This window comes from Myodes glareolus, chromosome 4 (assembly GCF_982192425.1).
Source record: "Myodes glareolus chromosome 4, mMyoGla1.1, whole genome shotgun sequence".
Lineage (NCBI taxonomy): Eukaryota > Metazoa > Chordata > Mammalia > Rodentia > Cricetidae > Myodes > Myodes glareolus.
Genome location: NC_142029.1, coordinates 72,785,870 through 72,806,898, shown reverse-complemented (window position 1 = coordinate 72,806,898; position 21,029 = coordinate 72,785,870). Strand labels below are relative to the sequence as shown.

The 21,029-nt window shown below is 51.2% G+C and overlaps 1 protein-coding gene and 1 long non-coding RNA gene across 8 annotated transcripts in view; one reads left to right on the top strand and one right to left on the bottom strand.

Moving 5' to 3' along the window:
• Window positions 1-1,702: 1,702 nt before the first annotated feature.
• Window positions 1,703-21,029, bottom strand: part of Usp2 (ubiquitin specific peptidase 2) — a 28,335-nt gene continuing 9,008 nt past the window's right edge. For 3 of the 4 annotated variants that reach the window (XM_048416931.3, XM_048416932.3, XM_085688640.2), the window contains exons 3-13: window positions 7,988-8,038; window positions 7,007-7,130; window positions 6,154-6,265; window positions 5,952-6,062; window positions 5,377-5,441; window positions 5,105-5,208; window positions 4,943-5,023; window positions 4,773-4,851; window positions 4,483-4,590; window positions 4,021-4,141; window positions 1,703-3,499 (exon numbers count right to left, since the gene is read on the bottom strand). In XM_048416931.3, coding sequence (XP_048272888.2) covers window positions 3,412-3,499; window positions 4,021-4,141; window positions 4,483-4,590; window positions 4,773-4,851; window positions 4,943-5,023; window positions 5,105-5,208; window positions 5,377-5,441; window positions 5,952-6,062; window positions 6,154-6,265; window positions 7,007-7,130; window positions 7,988-8,038 — 1,044 coding nt within the window. In that variant the 3' untranslated portion in view covers window positions 1,703-3,411. Of the gene's footprint in view, window positions 3,500-4,020; window positions 4,142-4,482; window positions 4,591-4,772; window positions 4,852-4,942; window positions 5,024-5,104; window positions 5,209-5,376; window positions 5,442-5,951; window positions 6,063-6,153; window positions 6,266-7,006; window positions 7,131-7,987; window positions 8,039-11,886; window positions 12,249-21,029 lie in introns of those variants that run through there. The other variant, XM_048416933.3, reaches the window with a different exon arrangement.
• On the top strand, window positions 16,687-20,172 carry LOC125388683 (uncharacterized). 4 transcript variants are annotated; one of them, XR_015001612.2, is made up of 4 exons: window positions 16,687-16,823; window positions 18,230-18,351; window positions 18,442-18,534; window positions 19,685-20,172. It is a non-coding gene; the product is annotated as an uncharacterized LOC125388683 (long non-coding RNA). The 4 variants fall into 4 exon arrangements; XR_015001610.2 differs by lacking the exon at window positions 16,687-16,823 and adding an exon at window positions 17,534-17,674; XR_015001611.2 differs by lacking the exon at window positions 16,687-16,823 and adding an exon at window positions 17,685-17,820.

Genomic DNA, 21,029 nt, shown 5'->3' with positions numbered 1-21,029 from the left:
CTGGCTCTCAAATTTTGATGGAAATTCTTTAGAAAGTGGGAGTGTGACTCAGTATACTTAGTGTAACACCTGCTTAACATGCACAGGCCCTGCATTTAATCTCCAACATCCTAAAACAAACCAAATATCAAACCTCCTTAGTGGATATGATGGTTTGAATGAAAATGGCCCCCATAGGCCCATAGGGAGTGGTACTATTAGGAGGTGTGGCCTTGTTGGACTAAGTGTGACTTTGTTGGAGGAAGTGTGTCACTGGGAGTGGATACGAGGTCTCAGATGCTCAAGCCAGGCCCCAGTGTCACTTTTTCTCCCCAATGTCTGTGGATTGGGGTGTAGAACTCTCAGCTACCTCTCCAGTACCTTGTCTGTCTCTATGCTTCCCACCATGATGATAACAGGCTAAACCCTTTAACATGGGGGGGGGCAGTTATTTCTAAGTTTTTTTTTTAATGTATGCAGTGTCCTGCCTGCATGTGTGCCTGAATGCCAGAAGAAGGCACCAGATCTAATTACAGATGGTTGTATCATGTGGTTGCTGGGAATTGAACTCAAGACCTCTGGAAGAACAGCCAGTGTTTTAAACCTCTGAGCCATTTCTCCAGGCCCGATTTCTAAGTTTTAATGGGAAATGGAGGGCTTCGGTCACCAGTTTGTTCTAAGGTAAGCAACACTGTGTCCAGCATCTGTTGGGGACATCTGCAGCAGAGGTCTGGCCTACACAGATCAGTTCTCTTATGGAAATGTGAGTGATGTGTGGTGGCTCAGACCTGTAATCTCAATACCGTGTAGGTTAGAGCAGGAGGGCTGCTGAATTCAAGAACAGCCTGGGCTGCAGAGCCTGTATTTTAAAGGGGGTTAGCAAGTAAAAGCGCCTGTCCCAAAGCCTAATGGTCTCTTCTGATCCCTGGGACCCACATGGAGGGAAAGAACTGACTCATGCATGTTGTCCTCTGGCCTCCACAGGTACACGCATGCACCCCTCTCCCAGTAAATGTAAAAACCTCTTAAAAAAGAGTCACCGAAAAAAAAGAGTCACTGCCAGATATGTCAGTTCTCCCAGGGGTTTAGACAATGCCCTATAGGATAATGTCTTTGGAAGTATGCTATAGCCCATAAACATTTTGGCCAAAAGAATAAAATACATATAAACACAAGGACAAACTCAATCTTGGAATCCATATGTAGAATATAAAATCTGAAACACATACTATTTAAAGAACAAAATAAGAATCGAGCTGGGTGGTGGTGTTGCACGCCTTTAATCCCGGCACTCAGAAGGCAGAGAAGGCGATCTCTGAGTTCGAGGCCAGCCTGGTCTTCAAGAGCTAGTTCCAGGACAGGCTCCAAAACCACAGAGAAACCTTGTCTTGGAAAAAAAAAAAAAAAAAAAAAAAAGAATCGAATGCTGGACAGTGATGGCGCACACCTTTAATCCCAGCACTTGGGAGGCAGAAGCAGGCTCAACTCTTGAGTTTGAGGCCAACCTGGTCTACAGAGCGAGTTCCAGGATGGCCAGAGCTATACATAGAAATCCTGTCTCAAAAAAAAAAAAAAAGAGGAAAAGTTTAAGTAACAGGTGTGTTAAGTTTTTAGAATGCAGTGTTCAGAGGCCAGCAGAAGTGGTGAACTGTGTGGCCCTCACTAAGCTGGAGCGCGTCCCAGATTTAAGCCCCTCCCAAATCAAGACTGGCACACCGGCAGCTTCTTTCTCAAAGCTACTATTTATTCTGTACAAGGCTCCACTGTACAACAGACATTTGCCTCTTGCTTACATAGTAAACAAGTGTACACCAGCCCTTGGGCTCAGGTTCACAGTCTTCCCTAGAGAAGGGTATCAGGCCAGGTAAACTCGGTGTCTTTCTCGGGTGCCTCATCCTGGGAATACTCAAAGCATTCCAGGTTCTGAGGGCATCATCCGGGCCCACCTGTGGGCATGTGCAAAACACCTTAGTGCTGAATAGCTTGGCTCTTGGGACAGCGTGGAGTTTTGCCTAATGACTGAGGGCCAATCAAGTCCACGGAAAAGAATCCTCCGAGACAGCCCCGGACATGCAGGCTTTAGCTCCTAGGTAGGACCAGAGACTGATGCCAAGAGGGGGTTAGGGTGGCATGGGTGTCCCTGAGCAGCTCAGTCCAGAGGGCCTTTGTCCAGGAGACTCTGAGAAAGGGACAGGTGGCAGGAGGCTTGGGGACAGGGGCATTAAGAGGAGAATAAATTAAAGGTGAAGCTCTAGGGACAAGGGGCCTGGGCTGTCCTTCAAACAGCTGGGGAGTAGACCAGGGGTGGGTGAGTGGACAGCAGGAAGAGCTAGATACACTATCTGAAGAAATATCCTTTACCCATTTCCCGCTTACCCTCACTGCAATGCACAACAAGCCGGGGGCTAAAGGCAGCACCTTATGTCCCCAAGAGTCTCTGAACATGGCACTGGGATAAAGGGAAACAGCTGAGGGATATCTCAGGAAGGGGAAGTTACCCCCTGGTCCCCAAATGTTATAAGGCACAAATCTTGGAGGCAACTAGATTCCATCCAAAACATAAAAAAAAAAGAAAAACACACTTTGAAACATAAAACTTACTTAGATCCCAGGTCTACTGTGACTAGGCTTGGGCCTGGCTGACACTCACCTAACACCACAGGGGGCTAGCATTAGGGAAGTTGCATTTGGAGAAGGAAAAATAAAGAAAAAAAAAACAACCCCCCCAAAACCAAAACCCAACAAAAACAAAAGAGGGCCAGCCCAGTGTCCCAGCTGTGAAGAGGTGTGAAGGACGGCATCTCCAGTCGGAACATGTTCGTTACAGTTAATTTTTTAAAAAAAAGTTGAGCTTTTGAAAACCCAAACCAGCTTTTTTTCAAAGATGTCCCTCTCATCTGTACCCCTGGACTTAGCAGCGTTAAGCGGGCTCTTGGCTCATGGGTGTTTCCTTTCTGGGCTGGTAAGCAGGTCCAGGGGGCCTTCGGCCCAGGCTCCTCCCTAACTCCATCCAGCAGCGATGCTCCCAGCAGACTCCAGAGGGCGCTGTCCTCCCAGAAGGAGTGGGGCAGCAGAGGGCAGCAGGTGGCCTGAGGATCTTCTCCCCACAGACTGCTGTTGTTTATTACACACAGGAAAAAAAAACCACAAACTTAAAAATGCAAACAAGAGAAGCCGAGGAGCTGAGGAACACTGCTGTCGTCTCTGATGAGTCCGTCTTCCCTGACGCGCCATGGCTCAGGGGCACCTGGCTCCTTGCTCCAGACCCCGACCAGGCCGTACCAACTTCTGCTCGGCAGCTTTATTTTACTTTATTTTCTCTTACTTGTCAGGATTTTGTTGTTTTTTTGTGGTGTTTTTTTTCTGAATTTTTAAAAAACTTAGGACGTGGGGCCGCCACAGGGAAGAGGGAAGGGCTGTAGCTCCGCAATGCTACATACGGGAGGGTGGACTGGCCAGTTCATAAAAGAGCAAATAGGCGTCGCTGGTGCGCACTTGGCTGGAGGACATGGGTGTGACACTGTGGAGAGACCAGGTAAAAGTCAGAGCTTGTCAAGAAGGTCACAGGGACACAGAGCTGAGTGTCGCCAGCTTCTCTATACCACCATAAGCTCTGCCTCTGTCCTTTCAGGTTTTTTTTTTGTCAAGATTTTTATTATTTTTAAATATGTATATACGGTATGTGTGTGGGTACTTGCACAGAGTGCAGGTGCCCATGGTGGCCAATGGCAATGAACTCCTGTCCTCAGCAATAGCTGTAAGCACTCTTAACCACTGAGCTATTTCTTCAGCTCCACCCTCTTTTTTTGAGACAGGGTCTCATATAACCCAGGCTGACTTCAAGCTTGTTACACAGCTGAGGATGACCTTGAACTCCTGATCATCTTGCCTTCACCTCTCAGAGGCTTGGCTACAGGTGTAAGCCACCATGCCCATTTTTTGACAGCCCCAGAAAGGGCAGCACAGACTTTGTCTGTTCAAGATGGAAGCTGTATGAGGTGGTCTGCTGTCTAGGAGCCCTGTCTGAACCCCAGCTCTCACCTGGAGTCATTGAAAGTGTGCCATTCGCCCGTTCCTGGACTTCGGCAGTAGGCTGTATAATGGCCTCCCATGGTGGTTCCGGAGTGATTGGACACAGCATAAAGGTTGTAAACAGCGTGGTCTGAGGAGGAGACACAGGTGTCGAGCCCTGGAGGCATTCCCTGCCCCAGTCCTTCCCTTCCTCTCTTTTATTTCCCTATATTTTTTTGTCCCTTAAAGAAACCATAGCTTCTACCTAAAAAGTTAATTTTAGTTACTCATTGTGTGTGTGTGTGTAGGTCAGAGCGAAAACTTGAAGCAGCCAATAGTCGATTCTCTCCTAGGTGGGTTTTGGGGATTGATTTCAGGTCAGTACCTTACCTGCTGACCTTTCTCAAGGGCTCCTTAGTTCCCAGTTTTTCCTAATTTGCTAGCTTTCCCCTCTGGCCATCTTCAGGCTTCCTCCAGATGAAGTATACTCACTGGTGTTTTCTGAAGCAAATTCTCTCAAGTCCAGGTCTCTTAATGGAAAATTCACAAATGTTGTGAGCTTGCTGGTTCGTATCCTGGATTCCGAGAACCGCTTCAGGTCTGTGATTGTTGCAAGTCAAGGACAAAAAGCCGGAACAGAGTCCTTGGTGAAGGCTCTTCTCGGGAGTAGGAAGGCAGACAAAGAAGTCTACGCTGTTCTTTCCCTACTCGGCTCCCCTCCCCTTTGGTCCCTTGTCATTAGTCACACCAAAAAGTCAGGTCCCACCCTGGGTTAAGGATACGGAGCACCAAGATCTTTGGGAACCTCTGCACAGAGAACTTCTTTATACATCGTTTTCTGGCTCGGCAGCGGCAGCATGTCTGAAAGACAAGACCTTTGGCTAGACCCGGGTGACCCCTCCCCAGCAAGGCACTGGGAATGGCTTCTCTGTCACTGAGGAGCTTGACTTACTGGCTTTTCGTCCCCATCCAGCACATCCTCTTTGGTGAAGAGCCTCATGCAATCCATTAATGTCACTTCAGGATAACCTCTCTGGAGAGAAAAAAAGTCCAGGTCAGCTGTGCACAACCTGAGGGAAGCTGACGCGGGGGCTACAGTGGGGCATACCTTTACCTTTGCAATGGGCAACGAGAGGTCCCAGAAGGGATCGAAGACTGTAGAGCAGTAACCGCAGTCAGTACACGTCAGGGAGCTCTTCAGCTGCCCAACGAAGAGATCTGGGGAAGAGAGAGCCAGGGAGTGCTTGTCTTCCTTTTCTCTCTGCTCTTGCCTTAGTTCTAAGAGCCATAGGCAGAAGCAAGGTTCCCTGGGAAAACAATCCTCGGAGCTTCTTAGGCAAAAGTAGGGAAGAGGAGATACAGGTATTTTCTTGTCTGTGTACTTACCCCCAATCCGACTGTCTTCCCTCTCTAGATACTTCCTCCACATCTGCCGTCCCTTTTCGTCATCCCTGGGAACCACAGACAGGAAGGCAGCTGTGTCAAACCCCGGTAGGCGAGGGGTTATCAGCTAGAATCTTTTATGTATTCGTGTGTATTTTCTTTGTGGTGCTAGGTATGGAATCCTGGATCTTGCTTGTGTTCTTCACATAACCCACTGAGCTGTACCTCCCAAGCCAAGGTTTTTCTTGAGACAGGATTAGCTCAGGCTGGTCTCAAATTCATAATCCTTCCTACCTCAGCCTTTTGAAATCTTGAATTACAGGAGTGTACCACCATGCCTGGCTTCAACCTTCTAATCTTTAACATAACTTAGTGGCAGAGTGCTTGCCCATCACGTCCAAGGCCCTAGGTCCAATCCCCAGTAACACACACACTACCATCACCAAAATAAAAAAGCTCATGTTTAAAGCAGTAACGAAGCAAATCTGATTCTCCCCAGATCACTACTCCCAAAGAAGGAGGTGCAAATTTCGAGTTCACAAAGACTTCCCCTCCAGCAGCATTCTCCTCTTACTTACGGGAGGTGATCAAGGTTCTCAGGACTGGGCTTGGGCCTCACTGTCACCCGGTTCACCTCATTGTGGAGCCCATCCAGGAGGAAGCGAAGGAACTCCTGAGCATCCTGCTGACTGAACCCAGAGAAAGTGAGTGAGCAGCACCTGCCAATACTCTGCTCACGCTACCAGCCCCCTGGGGAAGGACATGCATCGAGGCCCTTACTTATAGCCAACAAAGCGTGGTGCATATCTCTGAATCTGGGTCTTGAACTCAGACGGGCTCACCACATCATTGGGGGATGACGTCCATATGGTCTGGATTAGTTTTGCAAACTCTGTTAGAGGGAGTGACCAGAGAGAGGGTGGAGGAGGTGAGATATTTTCTGTTTAAGAAAGTGATTTCATTTTAAACTGTGTGTGTGTATGTGCGCGCACGCACAAGCTTGTGAGTACCCAAGGATTCCAGAAGTGGATGCTGGGAACCCTGGAACTAGAGTTACAGGTTGTTGTAAACTGCCTGACAAGGGCTCTGGGGACCAAACTCTGGTCCTCCTGAAGAGCAGTAAACATTCTTAACCAATGAGCCACTTCTCTAGGCCCAGGTGAGATTATACACACACACACACACACACACACACACACACACATATATATATAAACCTTGAGCTGGGTGTGGTAGCGCACACTTGTAATCTCAAGTTAAGGTAAGAAGATCAGGAGCTCAAGGCCAGCTTGGGCTACCTGAGACCCTGTCTCAAAAAAAACCAAGACAATCATCTAAGCAAACCGTGGATCAACCAACCAATGAACAGACAAGATGAAACTAGAGTCAGGCTTGGTATAATCCCAACACTTGGAGAGCTGAAGCAGGAGGATCATGAGCTTGGGTCCAGCCAGTGTTAACACAGTAAGGCCGTGTTTCAAACAACAGATCCTGGACCGCATCCCAACGAACAACCGACAAAGAAAGAAAAATAAAAGAGGGGTGGAGTGTATCCAAAACACAACCATCAGTCCAGCCTGGTAGAACAGAGCTGGGAATGGAAGCAGGGCCACACCCACATAGGGCTCCTCACCTTCCATGAGGGCTGTGTGTGCGCTGCTGGTGTGGCCGAGGTCCCGCATGTATAGCCTTTGAAGGCAGTAATCTCTCAACTCTCGGGTGTTGCTCAGGCACTGAAGAATTGAGTTCATGAAGCACTAAAAGAGATGATCTGGGAAATTAGTGGGTGTGCACAGCTCTAAGCTTCCCACAAGTCATGGATTCCCAGTCAATGGCACTGTTGGGATGTGGTAGCAACTTGAAGCGATGGGGCCCAGTGGGAGGCCTTCAGGTATTGGGGGGCTTGCCCCTGAAGGACCCCAATCTCTTCCCTCTCTGTCTTTTGCATTCTGGTCATGAGGTGAATGGTTTTGTTTGCTGCACGTGTATTATCTCATCACAAGCCCAAAGCAATAGAGTCACTAAGTCAGCCACGAACTAAAACAGCCCAATAATCTTACTGTCATTTTAAGTTGATTTATCTCATGTATCTATCCGAGGGACAAAAAGCTGACTAACAGAGGGTTGGAGTTAAGACCTTTACCCAGCACCTCTGTTACTTGCAACTAAAGGCTCTGTTTCATCTCCCCCAAGGTGAACTCCCTCACAGCGCCAGGTTCCTCTTTCCTGAGAGAAGGAAGGCAGGGAGGAGTGAGGCAAGTCCCCACTATGGGGAAAGGCCATATAATTGGTTATTTCCTACTGGGGTGTACTAAAGGGTGTGAGCACACTGGTCAGCAGTGGGCGGGAAATGATGGGAGAACCAGGAGGAAGGTCCGGGAGACAAGCATGCTGGCAGTGAGTGGGGCAACTTCCTTTTAGCAGTACTTCCTGCTGGGGGCGGGTGAGACAGAGCCCAGCATTCACTGACACAGCCAGGAAGGGCAGGTGCTGATTGCCCTCTACGATAGGAAGTTAGCTGGAGCCAGGAGGGAACTCTATTGGATTATCCCAGTCAGGAGAATAGGGGATGACCTCTACTCTCCTGGAGAGAAGTGAGTTGGGAGGGACTTACCGTGTTCCCAAGGTTTCGAAGACCAGCCAGACCCTGGGCACTCTTCGAATTCTGTAAGCAAAGAATACGTGACTTATGAAGAGGCACAGAGCCTGGCTCTGCACAGCTCTCACTCAGCAGCCACCCCTCGCTGCTGCAGTGTTCCTGTCCCCTTTTCCTTCAGACCGGGTTCCTCTGTGTAGACCGAGCTGTACTTGCTCCATAGACTAGGCTGGACTCAAACAGAGATCTTTCTGCCTCTGCCTCCCGAGTGCTGGAGTTAAAGGTATGCACCACCATCACCCAGCAGAATGTCCTCTTTTCAACCTCGGTCTACGTGTCTTGGAAGAAAAGAGGGTGGAAGAATACCTATCTTCAATACACAATCTATTCTTCAGGGCTCACTTTTTTATGGTCTCACTGGGTAGCCTAGTGAACTTGTGGCAATCCTCCTGCCTCAGCCTCATGAGTGCTGGGATTACAGGTATGCCCTACTACATTTGATTTCTCTTATTCTTTCTCTGCTACAGTGGAGACTAGATAAGAGAACTAGAGGCTAGGGATCCATAAATCCAGCAATATATATTTCTTGCTGTAAGAAATTGACAATCCAGGTTAGGCAGGGCGAGGAATGCCTGCAATCCCAGCACTTGGTTCAAGGTCAGCCTCAGCTCCGTACACAGGTGAACCCAAAGGCTAGTCTGAGCTATATGAAACAACAAAAAGAGGTTTCCTATCTGAAACCCGGGTACTAGTTCACATGACCTATATTTGTAATAGACGTTCAACATATAAGGGACCCATCATAATCGTCACTTTAAGGGGGTTGAGAAAGGTTAAATGACAAACCACTCTAATTGAGTTTCGATCTTCAGCCAAGGTTGTGTGTGTGGGGGAGCTCAAGCTGCCTGCCATTCTGAGTTACCCAAGACAGGTGGAATTCCTTCCAGCTGAACTCAGCGTCTAAGGGCTGAGCCAAGGCAGGAGGATCCTCCCTGCCCGTCTCAGGTTTCAACATCCCAACTGGCCACTGGCTGCAAACACTTGCTGCCGGCGGTGTGCTGCTGCCGAGCTGAGGAAGCACCTGGCTGAAGGTGCTGCTACTATCTCTACTGCGGAGGCTGCTGAGGGGGCTGGAGAGAGAGCAGGTGCAAGGCTGAAGGCTCTGAGTGCCATTTGTCACACCTGGGAATCAGGAACCCTTCAGGCTCAAAGGGTTAAAGATACATTGGATGAGTTTGTGGACGAGGCTGCCACCCCCCCCCCCCCACCAGGAAGAGGCCTTGGAGCAGGCAACTCTGGAGCAACACTGGCTGGGGCATGCGTGGGGCCAGCTCAACCCTGATCAGAACAGAAGCCTGAAATAACTCAGCTAAAATTACTCATGCTGTGTGCTGACAGCCTCAAAGCCCAGGAGACTGTCAGCTTGAAGGGGGGAGGGAGGAGCAGGCCGAGGGAGGGCTTTTCTCAAGAAGTGCCAGGCCCATCCCACAAGTAAGAGGATCCCTCCCCTGGTCAGTTGTCAGGTCCAACTCTAGGAGGCAGAGAAGAGAGTACACCCAGAAGAGACGTGGTTTAAACCTTCAGCTGCAGGGAGCACCTGCTGGCATCAGGCAGGGCATAGCATCCTCCACTGCCCTGACCTGTACTGTTAACCATAAGTGGCTCCAAATAAAATGCGAATCCCACCACTGGGTGTCGTGGTTGATTGGGCTTGGCTAGCATTTGTGTAAGGTCCTGGGTTCAATCCCGGGTAGTGGCAAAATGGCAATTCTGCCTTGCTGACAACAGTGGTGGACCCTACAAGGGGGCTACCAGAGAGACGGTCCCTGCGGACGATAAAGTGGAAAAAGACTCCCTCTTCCCCCAGAGCCCAACAGCAAAGCATGGCTGCAATCTCCATGCTGCCCACTTGGAGACACCCACTGAGGAGTGCCCACACACGCTGCCCACTCACACCTGTTTTTGTAGCTCTTTTCTAGTCCTTACCCCCTGTGCCCGAGACGACATCGGTCTAAATAGGCTGTAGAGATGCAAAGCATCCTACCACTGGTGACCATGTCCACGTCCACCAAGGCGGGCTCTCGGCTGAGGCACTTATCCCAGCGCTAGTGAGGGTGGGGAGAGGGAGGCTGGAGTCACTAGTCCACAGAGACACTCCGTTTTCAGGCTCACTGGGCAGCCAGAAGGTGGGAAGTGCATTGCATCCCCCATGGTTAGTATTCTGGGCCCCAATGCTTCTGTTGGCTTGGTGATGGGAAGAAGGGAGAGGCTCCCCTAAATCACTATTAGGACCCTCGGATTAATTTTTTTTTTGGTGTGGGGGGAGTCATGTTTTAATCTAAAATTTCCTGAACCTCCAAACACTTGGCAAGTTTTTTTTTTTCCCCTTTCTTAGACACAGGGTCTCACACTATGTAATGCTGGCTGACCTAAAATTCACTGTGGAAATTCACTATGTAGACCAGATTGGTCTTAAACTCAAAGCTATCCTCCTGCCTCTGCCTCCCAAGTGATGAGATTATAGGCATTCACCACCATGCCTGACTCCACTTGCCAACTCTGGAGTGCTCTGTGTAGAATGGGGGGGCTTACAGGGCTTGAGGGTGGGGGCCGGTGGGGAGCAGGGCTGCTCTAAGCCAGGCCGATATTCTTCTGCCATGAATAGGAAATCAGGAGCTCCAGGGAAAGTCAGCACTTTCCATTCCAGAGAGAACAAAATGTCCCAGGAGTGACCTTTCTCACAGGGCAAACAATCCTACCTCAGGGCTGGCAGGGAAAGAGAGGCTAGGACTGAAAAGGTGGGACAGAAACCCTGCGCAGCCAGCCTCTCCCAGGGACGGCACAAGGAACCGATTCCAGCGGGGACTCGGTGCAGCGTGCAGCGTTGAGAAAGTTTGGACCCGGAGCTTCCTTACACTCAGCCATCGGCAAACCTAGCTTTGACTCAGTAGCAAGTACTGGTCTAGAGAGCAGATGCCACTTCCATAGTAAACAGCACTCCTCTGCCAGGGCGGGAGCGGGGGCTCAAGTACCCTGTCACTGGGTAATGCGGGTTGACATCTGGGGATGGGCCTGTAAGGACGGGGGGACTGAGATTGTGACTTCACACTGGAGACCCCAGCTGAGTGGCATTTTTGCTTTATCTGCATGGTGAGGGTCAGCCATGTGTCCTGGCTGCAACCAGGGAGTCCGGTGTAGCCCTGGCACGGGGCAGGGCACGCACTGCCAACACGGGAGCTGGTGCCTGTTACATAAGACCTGTCAAGCTCAGGCCCCTTTCTTCGTTCCCAAAGGGACAGTGACCAGCCTTAGCCCCAGCATTACTCCACGAGCTGCTTCAATCAAGGAATCCACTGCCCACTCCACACAAGTGAAGAGGGCCAGGAAGAGAAAGGGCTCATTCTCACACCTGTCTACAACCTCTGCCCTTCACAGGGTCAAAGCACCCTGACAACTGACCCCCAGCAGAGAGCCTATTTGGGAACAGAGACGGAGAGGCAACCCCTTGATTCACCTTCCGTGCTGGAGTTTGGCCTTGGAGGAGTCACCCCCCGAGTCCGGCGTGCTGTCCGTTCCCCCTAGTCACAAACCAGCCCTAGTCAAGGTTACTCTCGCCCGCACCTGTCTTGATAGGTGACAGGAATTAAGAGGCCAAGAGCCACCAGGTGCCCGGGTCACCCAGGGAGGCAGTCAGGGGCCTTACGGAGCTTGGATATCAAGAGGGGAGGAGTCTGGGGCAAGCCGGCGATTTCCAGGGAAGGGGGCATCCCTTGCCAGGAGACCCTCGGAAAAGAGGAGAAAGATCTGGGAAAGAACGTCCCAGGGTTCAGAGACTCGTGGTGGTCTGGGGTTGATCCCGGGAGCAAGCAGGACCCCAGACCTTCGGCGTGGGAGGTCCCAGAAAAGGGCCCACGTACCTTGGCTTTGTTGAGCAGAAGCCCCACGAAGGTAGAGAGCAGCAGGGACGGGGACAGAGGGGAGCGCGGCCGCAGCTCCTTGGCGAGGGCGGGAAAAGGGGCGGCGGGGGGCTCCTCGGGCAGGGTCACGGTGTATGAGGTACGCATGCTGCGGAGAGAGCGGTGGGCTATGCCCCCAAACCGACGCGGCTGACCAAGGGGTTACGGGGAGTCCCCGCGTCGTGCCACAACCCGGACACCGAAGCCAGCAGAGATCCCACAGGACCCCGTCGGTAACACGGGGCAGTTACCGCTATTGCAGGGCCCAGCGCGCGCTCTTCCGCCTCAACCTCCCCACCGCGCGCAGCCAACCGACCGGGCCCAGCGCTCGCGCCCCGGCGGACTGGCTGACCCGCCGAGCCTCCAGCCGCGCGACGTCAGCGCCGGGGCGGGGCCGGGCTCGGGACCACGCCCCACCCCGCCTCCGCCCCGCCCCTGGAGTCGGCACGCGGACTCCGGCGAGGTCGCAGGACCTGCCCAAAGCTGCTGACCCCGGGTCACAGAGACGCGGGAACCCTACTGGGGCAAAGCGGGGGCGCGCTGTCCCTGGCCGGCCCAGGGGTTGGACTCCACGGACAATCTTTGGGGTCTTTGGGGGACGCCCCCTTAAGATCAAATGTCAGTCAGCTTGGAGAGACTCCGCCCAGGCAGCAGACAGTTGTGAACTTGGGGGTTGCAGATCCGTTTGAGACCTCAGCGACAGCTCACTATTTTTCAGGACAAAATGCATAGGCGCACACTTTCGTCCACCTAGGTCTTCGTGACGCCCAGCCTCCTCACGTTTGCAGGGGTCGAGGAGCCCCGGCCAGGAAAGACTTCCGAACGTCTCCCAGGCTGAGCTCCGCTCCACCTCTAGACCTAGACCATTATCAAGAGAGGTGGTGTTCATTTTATAAGGTACAATAGGTCATTGGCTCTTTTGGCTCCAGGAAAGAACCATTTCTGGACCTTCCTGACCTTTTATCTAACTCCATCTCTTCTAGAACCCCAAATTTAACTTTTATAAGAGGATGGGAGGAAGACGCTCGTCTTGTGTGTGAGGTAGGGGTGGTCTAGTGTGGGGGTGGTCTCTGGCCTCCACGTGGCCAATGCTTAAAGACCTAGGTCTAGGGAGAGGGGTTTGTTTCTGATGCTCCGCCCCCTCACCTAACAGGGAAGCGCAGGAATCTGCCGAGAGAAAGTATCTTGTTTGGAGCTTGCAGGCTATTTTTAGCTAGTATTTTTAGCGTTTAAAAATACTCGGAGAGGCAGCAGTGAGCGCTGTTACTCATCTGTGGGTTGCTTCTGTTCCTCCCGGCAAGCGCATCCCCACATGTACACGCGTACTGCGCACACGACCACAGCCACATGGGGATTGCGTTCGAGATGTTTGCGTGGGTTGTACCCTAGGCCACCCACAAAGTATGGAATTTGGTGCCAATAGGTGGGGAGTACGGACAAGTCTCTCACCATTATGTCCCCGGCAGTGATGAGGGAAGGAGGCGGGAGCAGGAGCCTCTAGGCATTGAGGGGCGGCGGTCACGGTTGGAGGCACGATCTTCGGACTTTGCCCCAACCTTGAACCGTGGACACACGGCGACAGCCCTTTTCACCAAGCTTCCGTCTTTGCAGCTACACCCTTTCCCAGGGTGCAGCTCCCACACTGGGCGCATCAGTGCTCGCATTTGATCACAGCAATGCTGTAAGGTAACTAGAGCATCTTGCACGTGGTCCAGGAGGCTGTAAAGCTGTCTGTCTGTAGCCTCTTTCCATGATCATCACCCTCGTGCTTCTCAGATCCCTGCCACCAACTACCTTGCTTCTATTCTGCTCTCAAGAAACAGGGCTTGAGCTGGGTAGATGGCCTGGTAGGTAAATGTGCTTGCCTCCAAGACTGACTATCTGAGTTTGATCTCCAGGACTCACATGGCCAAAGAAGAAAACCGACCCCCACAAACTGTCTTTTGACTTCTAGGCTTACAAAACAAATAATTTTATTTTGACACAGGGTCTAACTAGGTAGTACTGAATGACCAGGAACTTGCTATGTAACCTCATAGAGGTCCTCCTGTCTCTGGCTCATGAGTGCTGTGATTTAAGGCAAACCATGCCTGTATTATTATTATTATTATTTAAAGAAACACAACTACGCCAGGTAGTAGCATACGCCTTTAATCCCAGCACTCAGGAATCAGAGACAGGTGGATCACTGAGGCCAGCCTGGTCGACCAAGTGAGTTCCAGGACAGCCAGGGCTATAGGAAGAAACCCTGTCTCAGAAAAAAAAAAAAAGCCAACCAACCAACCAACTAAACAAACAAAACAACAACAAAAAGCACAACAGAACTAGGTGAGAATGGCACCCCATAATCCCAGCAGCACTCAGAAGACTGAGGCAGGAGGATTGCTAGTTTGAGGCAAGCCTGGGCACATTTTCTCCAGCAGTGTAGCTGCTGCTAAGGTGCTATTCTCCTGGAATAACCTCTTATCCATGCCCCTGGTAGCCACTCTAGGGAAACTCACTGGGTCACCAAAAGGGAAAAGTAGAAGAGGGACTCCTTGGGAAGATGGAGGTCAGCAGAAGTGATAAGAGAGGGTGACGGGGAGGAGCTAGGGGAATCTGATCAAAATATGTTAGGAGCATGTATGAGAATATCATAATGGATTCATTATATATATATGTATATATATATATATATGTATATATACATATATACAGAAAACACTGAAATCACCCTGAGGTGAGGGCTGGTAAGATGGCTCATCTGGTAACACCATTTGAAAATAAATTTGGCAACTTATGCTCTGCCTTCCACCCCCATGCTTAGACAAGGGTGTGACCACACGCAATAAACGAATATAATAAAAACACTCATGCTGGGATGCAGTTCAGTTGGAGTGTTTGCCTAGCATCCACAAAGCCCTGGATTTAATCCCCAGCACCGCATAAACTTACATATATAATACCGTGAGATGAGAAGTTCATGGTCATCACTAGGTATATAGTCAGTTCAAGGCTGGCCCAGATAATGGCCTAACGCGTGTACGCGCACACATACCCCAAAGCTGCTGCTATTAAGTCCCTTGAAAGACCAAGCAGTGGTCTATGGGCTTTATGTATATTACCGTAGTTATACATAGTCACACCATGAAGCTGTGACTATTACTTTAGTTTATAGGTGAAGGACCTTAAACAGTGCTCTGCCAGAATGCAGAGCTAATAAGTGACTGTGTAGAGCTTGGAACCCAGACTGTCTTACGGACAAACTCACACTTTTAACAAGTGCTAAGAAACTCTAGGATGGTCCTCCTTTCCTCTGCCTATTTATACATTCTAAAAACTTGACTTTGTCCAGGTGTGGTGGTACACAACAGTGATTCCAGCACTTGGGAGGTGGAGGCAGGAGGGTTGTAAATTTGAAGCCACTCTGAGTTACATAGTAAGACCATGTCTTTAAAAAAAAAAACAACCAAAAAAACAATGAGCTAACCAACCAACCAACCAACACACCAGTTTTCTGAGCAGATGGAAGCCTCTGGGTTTGATCTCTTGGACCATACAAACCAGACCGAATCAACTGCTTGGGTCTGGGGTGGTTCCAGTTCAGTGGTAGAGCTAGGCCTTGAGCATGATTCCCAGAACAACAAACAAAACAGCAACCTTGAGCTTTCTATAAAGCCTTCCCTTAATAATTTCACCCAGTTCTAAATACCCGTCAGTTCATCCCCTCAATTTGCACGCTGTTCATCGGAATATGTTTCTCTTTGTTTTATGACTGTAGAACTTGCAAATACTCTCAGATGGTGTGTGGCTGTTTTGGTTGCTCCAGCACCCAGGGACCTCCTCTAGGACAGGGTTGGAGGTTCCTTAATGAGGTCTTAATGAAAAGGACCAGACCAAGCTCTGCTGGGAACCCTGCAGGTTGCAGTTTTCCTCAAGGGGGATGGGTGTGCCTGGTTTTACATGCCAAGCAAGGGTGCTGTGGGTGAGGGTGCTGCCCAAAAGATGCTCACCCACTGTAGCAGTCAGCCGCTGTCTTAATTACATGTGCACTCCCATCTTGGCTTTGCGCCAGCATGCTCTCCCTCTTTCCTGGGATGCAGGAGGTTGCAGGGGAGGTGTGGGTGTTTCTGGGAGCAGGGAGGGACAGATGGGAAAAGCTGTTGCATGGGAGTATTTTGAGAAATCTAGGGTGAGGGAAACAGATTCACACAGCGTCCAGTCTTGTCCGGCAGGTCTGGCTGCTGCAAGATGCAGTCAGCAAAGATCTATAGCTTACTTCTCAACTAGCTAAGTTTCTGTGAGACCCCCTTCTCTTCAGAGCCTTCTTTCTGAAGTGGGCTGGGTAAAAAGGAGATACTCTTTTAGGGTCTGAATCTGTCTGAAGCTCCATGACTCTAGTCTGAAATACACAGAGCCAAGTGGGGCCCCAAGGCTGCCATTCCTCTGGGCTAGGGCAGGACATTTTCTTTACTTCAGTCAGGGTTAGGTCTACAAGGACAGGGACTGAAACCATGCTGCTGCTCTCAGATCGCAGTGGGCAGCTCTGGCCAGGTGACAATGCTGGGGCTCGGGAAGCTGTTTCAAGGCCATGGCCGCAATCCTTGCAAGTGTCTGTCGTTGTCACAGAAACAGACTGCGGCTTGATGGAGGCGTGGAAAAGCAGGGGTTCTGGGTCTTGGGGGAGGGGCTGGGCTTCCAGCCCACAGTGTACCTTGGGGAGGAGGGTCAGTTTGCCTTCCCATCATCTCCAGGAAACTCTGCCTCCTTGAATGAATCAGACCCCCACCGGTCAAATGTTCTGTGCTCCTCCAAGCCTCAGGAAATCTGGCCTGAACCAGTCAAATTCTAGAAGCCCACACACTTCCTTCTCTTGCCTATAGCTCTGTCTCGGGTGCCAGTTTTATGTATCCACTGAGGTAAGAGGGGACAAGGGACCACGTGTACAGCTCAGCTCTGAACATGATGTTTGTTTCTGAGGCTGATGGTCAGTGGAGCGGGTCCCCCAGGGGCAGGGAACATTTTGCTAGGCTTGGATTAACTTGTGTTCCTTTGCTCCACCCCAGCACGGTATTAACTTATGGCGACATCCTGGAGTTTGTGTGGTGTGTGTGTGTGTGTGTGTGTGTGTGTGGTGAGTGTTGAAGGGAAGACAGAATGGATGGAGGGTTATGGGCACCAATTAAGAAGTGGAGCCAGGTAAAGCAGTGCCAAGAATGGTGCCAGGTTCACAGCCTATAGTCTTCACTGGACGGACGTTAGGACAGCACTGTTTCCAACAGTCGGTTCCAAACCCACTCCCCTGCCCTCCTAAGTAGTGAGAACTTGTCCTGGCCAGGGGACTCTCAGTGTTTCCTCTGAGTGACCTTCTCAGCACAGACTGAAGCTCTCAGGCAGTTTGGCCTCTTCAGAGAGACTGAGCCTGGCTGGGGTGGACCAGGTAAGGATGGGTCCCAGGGTCAAACAAGAGAGAGCAGAGGTACAGTCCAGTGTGACTGAGTCAACAGAGAGGGAGGTCCACTTTTTGTCCTGGAGTTCTTGGGCAGTCACTGTCACCCTCCACTTGTTCTCACTGCGGGGCACCATTCAAGTCCAGAGTCCCACCCGAGAGGTGGGTCACATGTACTTGGTTTATATAATCTCCCTGTCACTGAACAGCTGGAACCCAAGGCTTCAGAAGATGAGTCAGCAGCCCCCGTGGCAAACAGGACCAAGAGATTCCATCACTTCTAGAAACAGGTCCCCCAGCAGAGAGAGAAAGGGCAGGGCGGTAAGATTGTGTGCGGCAGAGGACAGCCTAGTCCCAGCGTGGGTCCCTCAGTTCCTGGTTCTGTTGTGGAGGAGGCAGGTACCTAGCCTGCTGACTGTGCTGAGGAGGGCCCTGGGCCAACCCTTGCCTCTTCTTGGGGAGAGGAGGTGAGGCCTGGGCGGGGCAAGTGCAAGGCCTGAGGCCAGCAGGCAGGGTGCCAGGGCTGGCCAGGGAGCAGCTGGGGGGTGGATCATAGGAGGATTAGAAAGGATTGTAGGGGTTAAAGCACAGGCCTGGCAGTGCTCAGCGGGAACAGCTTGTCCTTCCATAGGCCCGGGAACAGAAGAGGTGGGGCGGAGGAGGGGGGCAGCCTGGGTTGCTGCTCTCTGGCTCTAGATTGCAGGGCTGAGCCACCTGGGCTGGTTTGCAGTCCTCACTGGGAGAGTGAGTTTATTCCTTATACCTTGGTGGCTCCTGGCTCATTCTTCTCTATTTTTGGTGAACCGGAGCCTCAGGGGAGCCCCTCACAGTCCCAGGGTTGAGCTGCGCCCTCACCCACTACATTCTTCCCTACAGGTTATCTGCTCACACACGGTGGAGCGTGTGAAGCTCCAAGTGAAGGTTGTCCGTTACTGTTTTAGAGGCTTGAGATGCCTCCACCCTCACTGCTGCTTTGAGCCTTGTGGCATTCCTATGAGGTAGGTAAGGCAGGTGTGAGCACTCACTTTTATAGAGGAGGAAAGGCATCTGAGCCACCCAAGGTTAAAGGGTCAGACTGTGTCTTTCAGAGGTCACGGACAGCCTGGCTTATCCTCAGGTGACCTCTTCCTTCTCTACCGCTGAGGACACAAACATTCAAGTCTGCCTCCTATCGTAAGCAGGTAAGAATGGATTTCCTGAGGTGAACTGAAGGCAGGAGCTGGCACGCACATTCCCGCCTCCCCGAAACACGCGGCCAGGTGCAAAGATGACTGACCTTTCCTGAGCACCTACTGTGTGAGCACCTACTGCGATCTGAAGCACCTACTGCGTGTCTGAGCGCCTACTGTGAGCACCTACTGCGTGTCTGAGCGCCTACTGTGTGAGCACCTACTGTGTGTCTGAGCACCTACTGTGTGCACCTACTGTGTGTCTGAGCACCTTCTGTGAGCACATACTATGTGTCTGAGCCCCTACTGCGTGTCTGAGCACTACTGTGAGCACCTACTGCATGTCTGAGCACTACTGTGAGCACCTACTGCGTGCCTGAGCACCTACTGTGTGAGCACCTACTGCGTGTCAGTAGTGTTCCTCTCCTCTGGTCCAGTAATTTGTGCAATGGGACCTGTGGGCGCTTTCATTTTACAGAAGAGCAGACAGCTTCACCTGAAGGGAACTGCCCGGGAAAGCCGGGTACTAGGTTCCAAGTACTGAGTGCTAGGTGCAGAGTACTGAGCTAGGAAGCAGAGCACCATGAAGATGCTTTGTTTTAGAAGGAAGTCATCTTTGGAGAACAGAGAACTGGAAAGCTTATGAGGGGGCAGATTTCAAGGCTTCTACCCTCACTGCTTCAGGATACAATCAGCCCCCGGAAGTGAGCACAAGAGGGCGGAGGATAAGTTAAGGTCTATAGGCCAGTGAGACTTTGGAGGTCTCTCCTGGCTGGTGGGATTGAGTGGGGCTCAGGATGAAATGCTAGCTCAATTAGGGCATCCTTGACCACCAAACAGTGCCGTGTCTTGCTTCTGGGTGGGAGGGGATGGCGAGGCTGGGGACCGACCTTGCCCAGGATATGTGTTCCTTCTATTAGGTCCTTTCTGAAAACAAGTCTCTCTGGCTCTGGAGTGAGGTAGGGTCAGGTATCTCCAGGAGCAGTGGTGGGAAAGGGGGCAGTAGACTTCAGAAGAGTTGTACCCAGGCTGTGAGGGATCTGACTCCCAGTAAGGACAGACCACACTCTTGTGACAGCGGATGATGGGAGTCTGCAGTTCAGCCTTTGGCCAAGAAGGCTTCAGCCTTAGCATGCTTAGGCAACCATAAACCTTGTAACAGGGCAGATTTGACGGCACTATCAGAACATCTGGAGCGTGTGATCCAGAGGCCTGGTGAGCTGCTAAGTGATCCCGATGCAGGCTACCTGCAGACTCCATGGAGAAGCAAAGCACGCATATACAAGAAGAACTCCTTTTTTCTCCACAAAGGAAGAGCCAGCAGAGGCTCCCTCCACCCATGGGAGCATTGCCCCTCACCCTCACCCCCGTGAACAACACTGGGCATGTCCCAGTGCACCTTGCTCCATCCCATGTCTGTAGCCAACCCTAACGGTTAGGGTACAAATGTTCTGGGAGACACAGTGTTAGATCTACCATGACACTTCCCAGATGTCCCAGCCAGGCCGAAACACTTTAAGGAGCATTACCAAAGTTGTTCCAAGACCTTTCATCATGACACACTATAGCTTATGACCCAACTATGGCCCCAGGTCCTGAATGCTTCCCCTGAGTGTCTGAACAAACTCTCTAAAGCACCATTTCTTCTTGTGGCATGGCTCTCATTTACGTTCTATGAGGAGGGGTACAAAAGGAAACAGAGAACACGGCACCCAACCCTCTTGTCCACACGCTTGCCTACTTCTATGTTCTTCTGCCCATTAATCCACCCACCCACACACCCCTCCCCTCCCCCAGACCCCACCTTCCAATCTAGTCACTCATCCATCCATCCATGCAATCAGCAGGTCAGCTGAGCTCTGAGTTGCGGGAGGCACCCGGGGAGGGAGGCAGAGATAGGATCATTTGAAATCTCCGAGAGCTCGCCACCTAATGGACACACCAATAACTACAGGAGAGGCAGAATGTAGTCACTGCCCCAGGGGAGGTGTGTTCAGGGATTATATGAGAGCGGAGACCACGCCAGCCCTTGGTCAATCTCCAGCAGAACCTCTTCCCTCATTCCAGCCCAGTCAGGGCTGGAGTATTGCGGTATTAGATCATCCCCAGACAAAAGACTCTGCACTATTTTCTCCAAAGACACAAATCCTCCTATCCAGATACTCTGGATCTGAGCTGCCAGCGTCAGGGGAAGAGTTCTACTCTTGATATCTCATGGGAGGAGTAGGGATGAGGTGGGAGGATGGCTCTCTTCACACAGAGAGCACTGTGGTCACCTCCACTCTGGCATCCATCCCTGGATGGACCAGGGCCTACATGGGACCCTGACATTTTGGATGGGAAAGTACAGGGTGAAGAACAATGCAGACAGGGGTATCTGAACATTCTAGAGTATCTTTGAACCATTCCCAAGTGTGAAAGGCTTTGGAACCTGGGTCTGCCCTTCCCCTCAGCTCTGAGCCATGGGGCCACCATGCTGGGATGACCTCTCTCTTACTTGTCTTCAC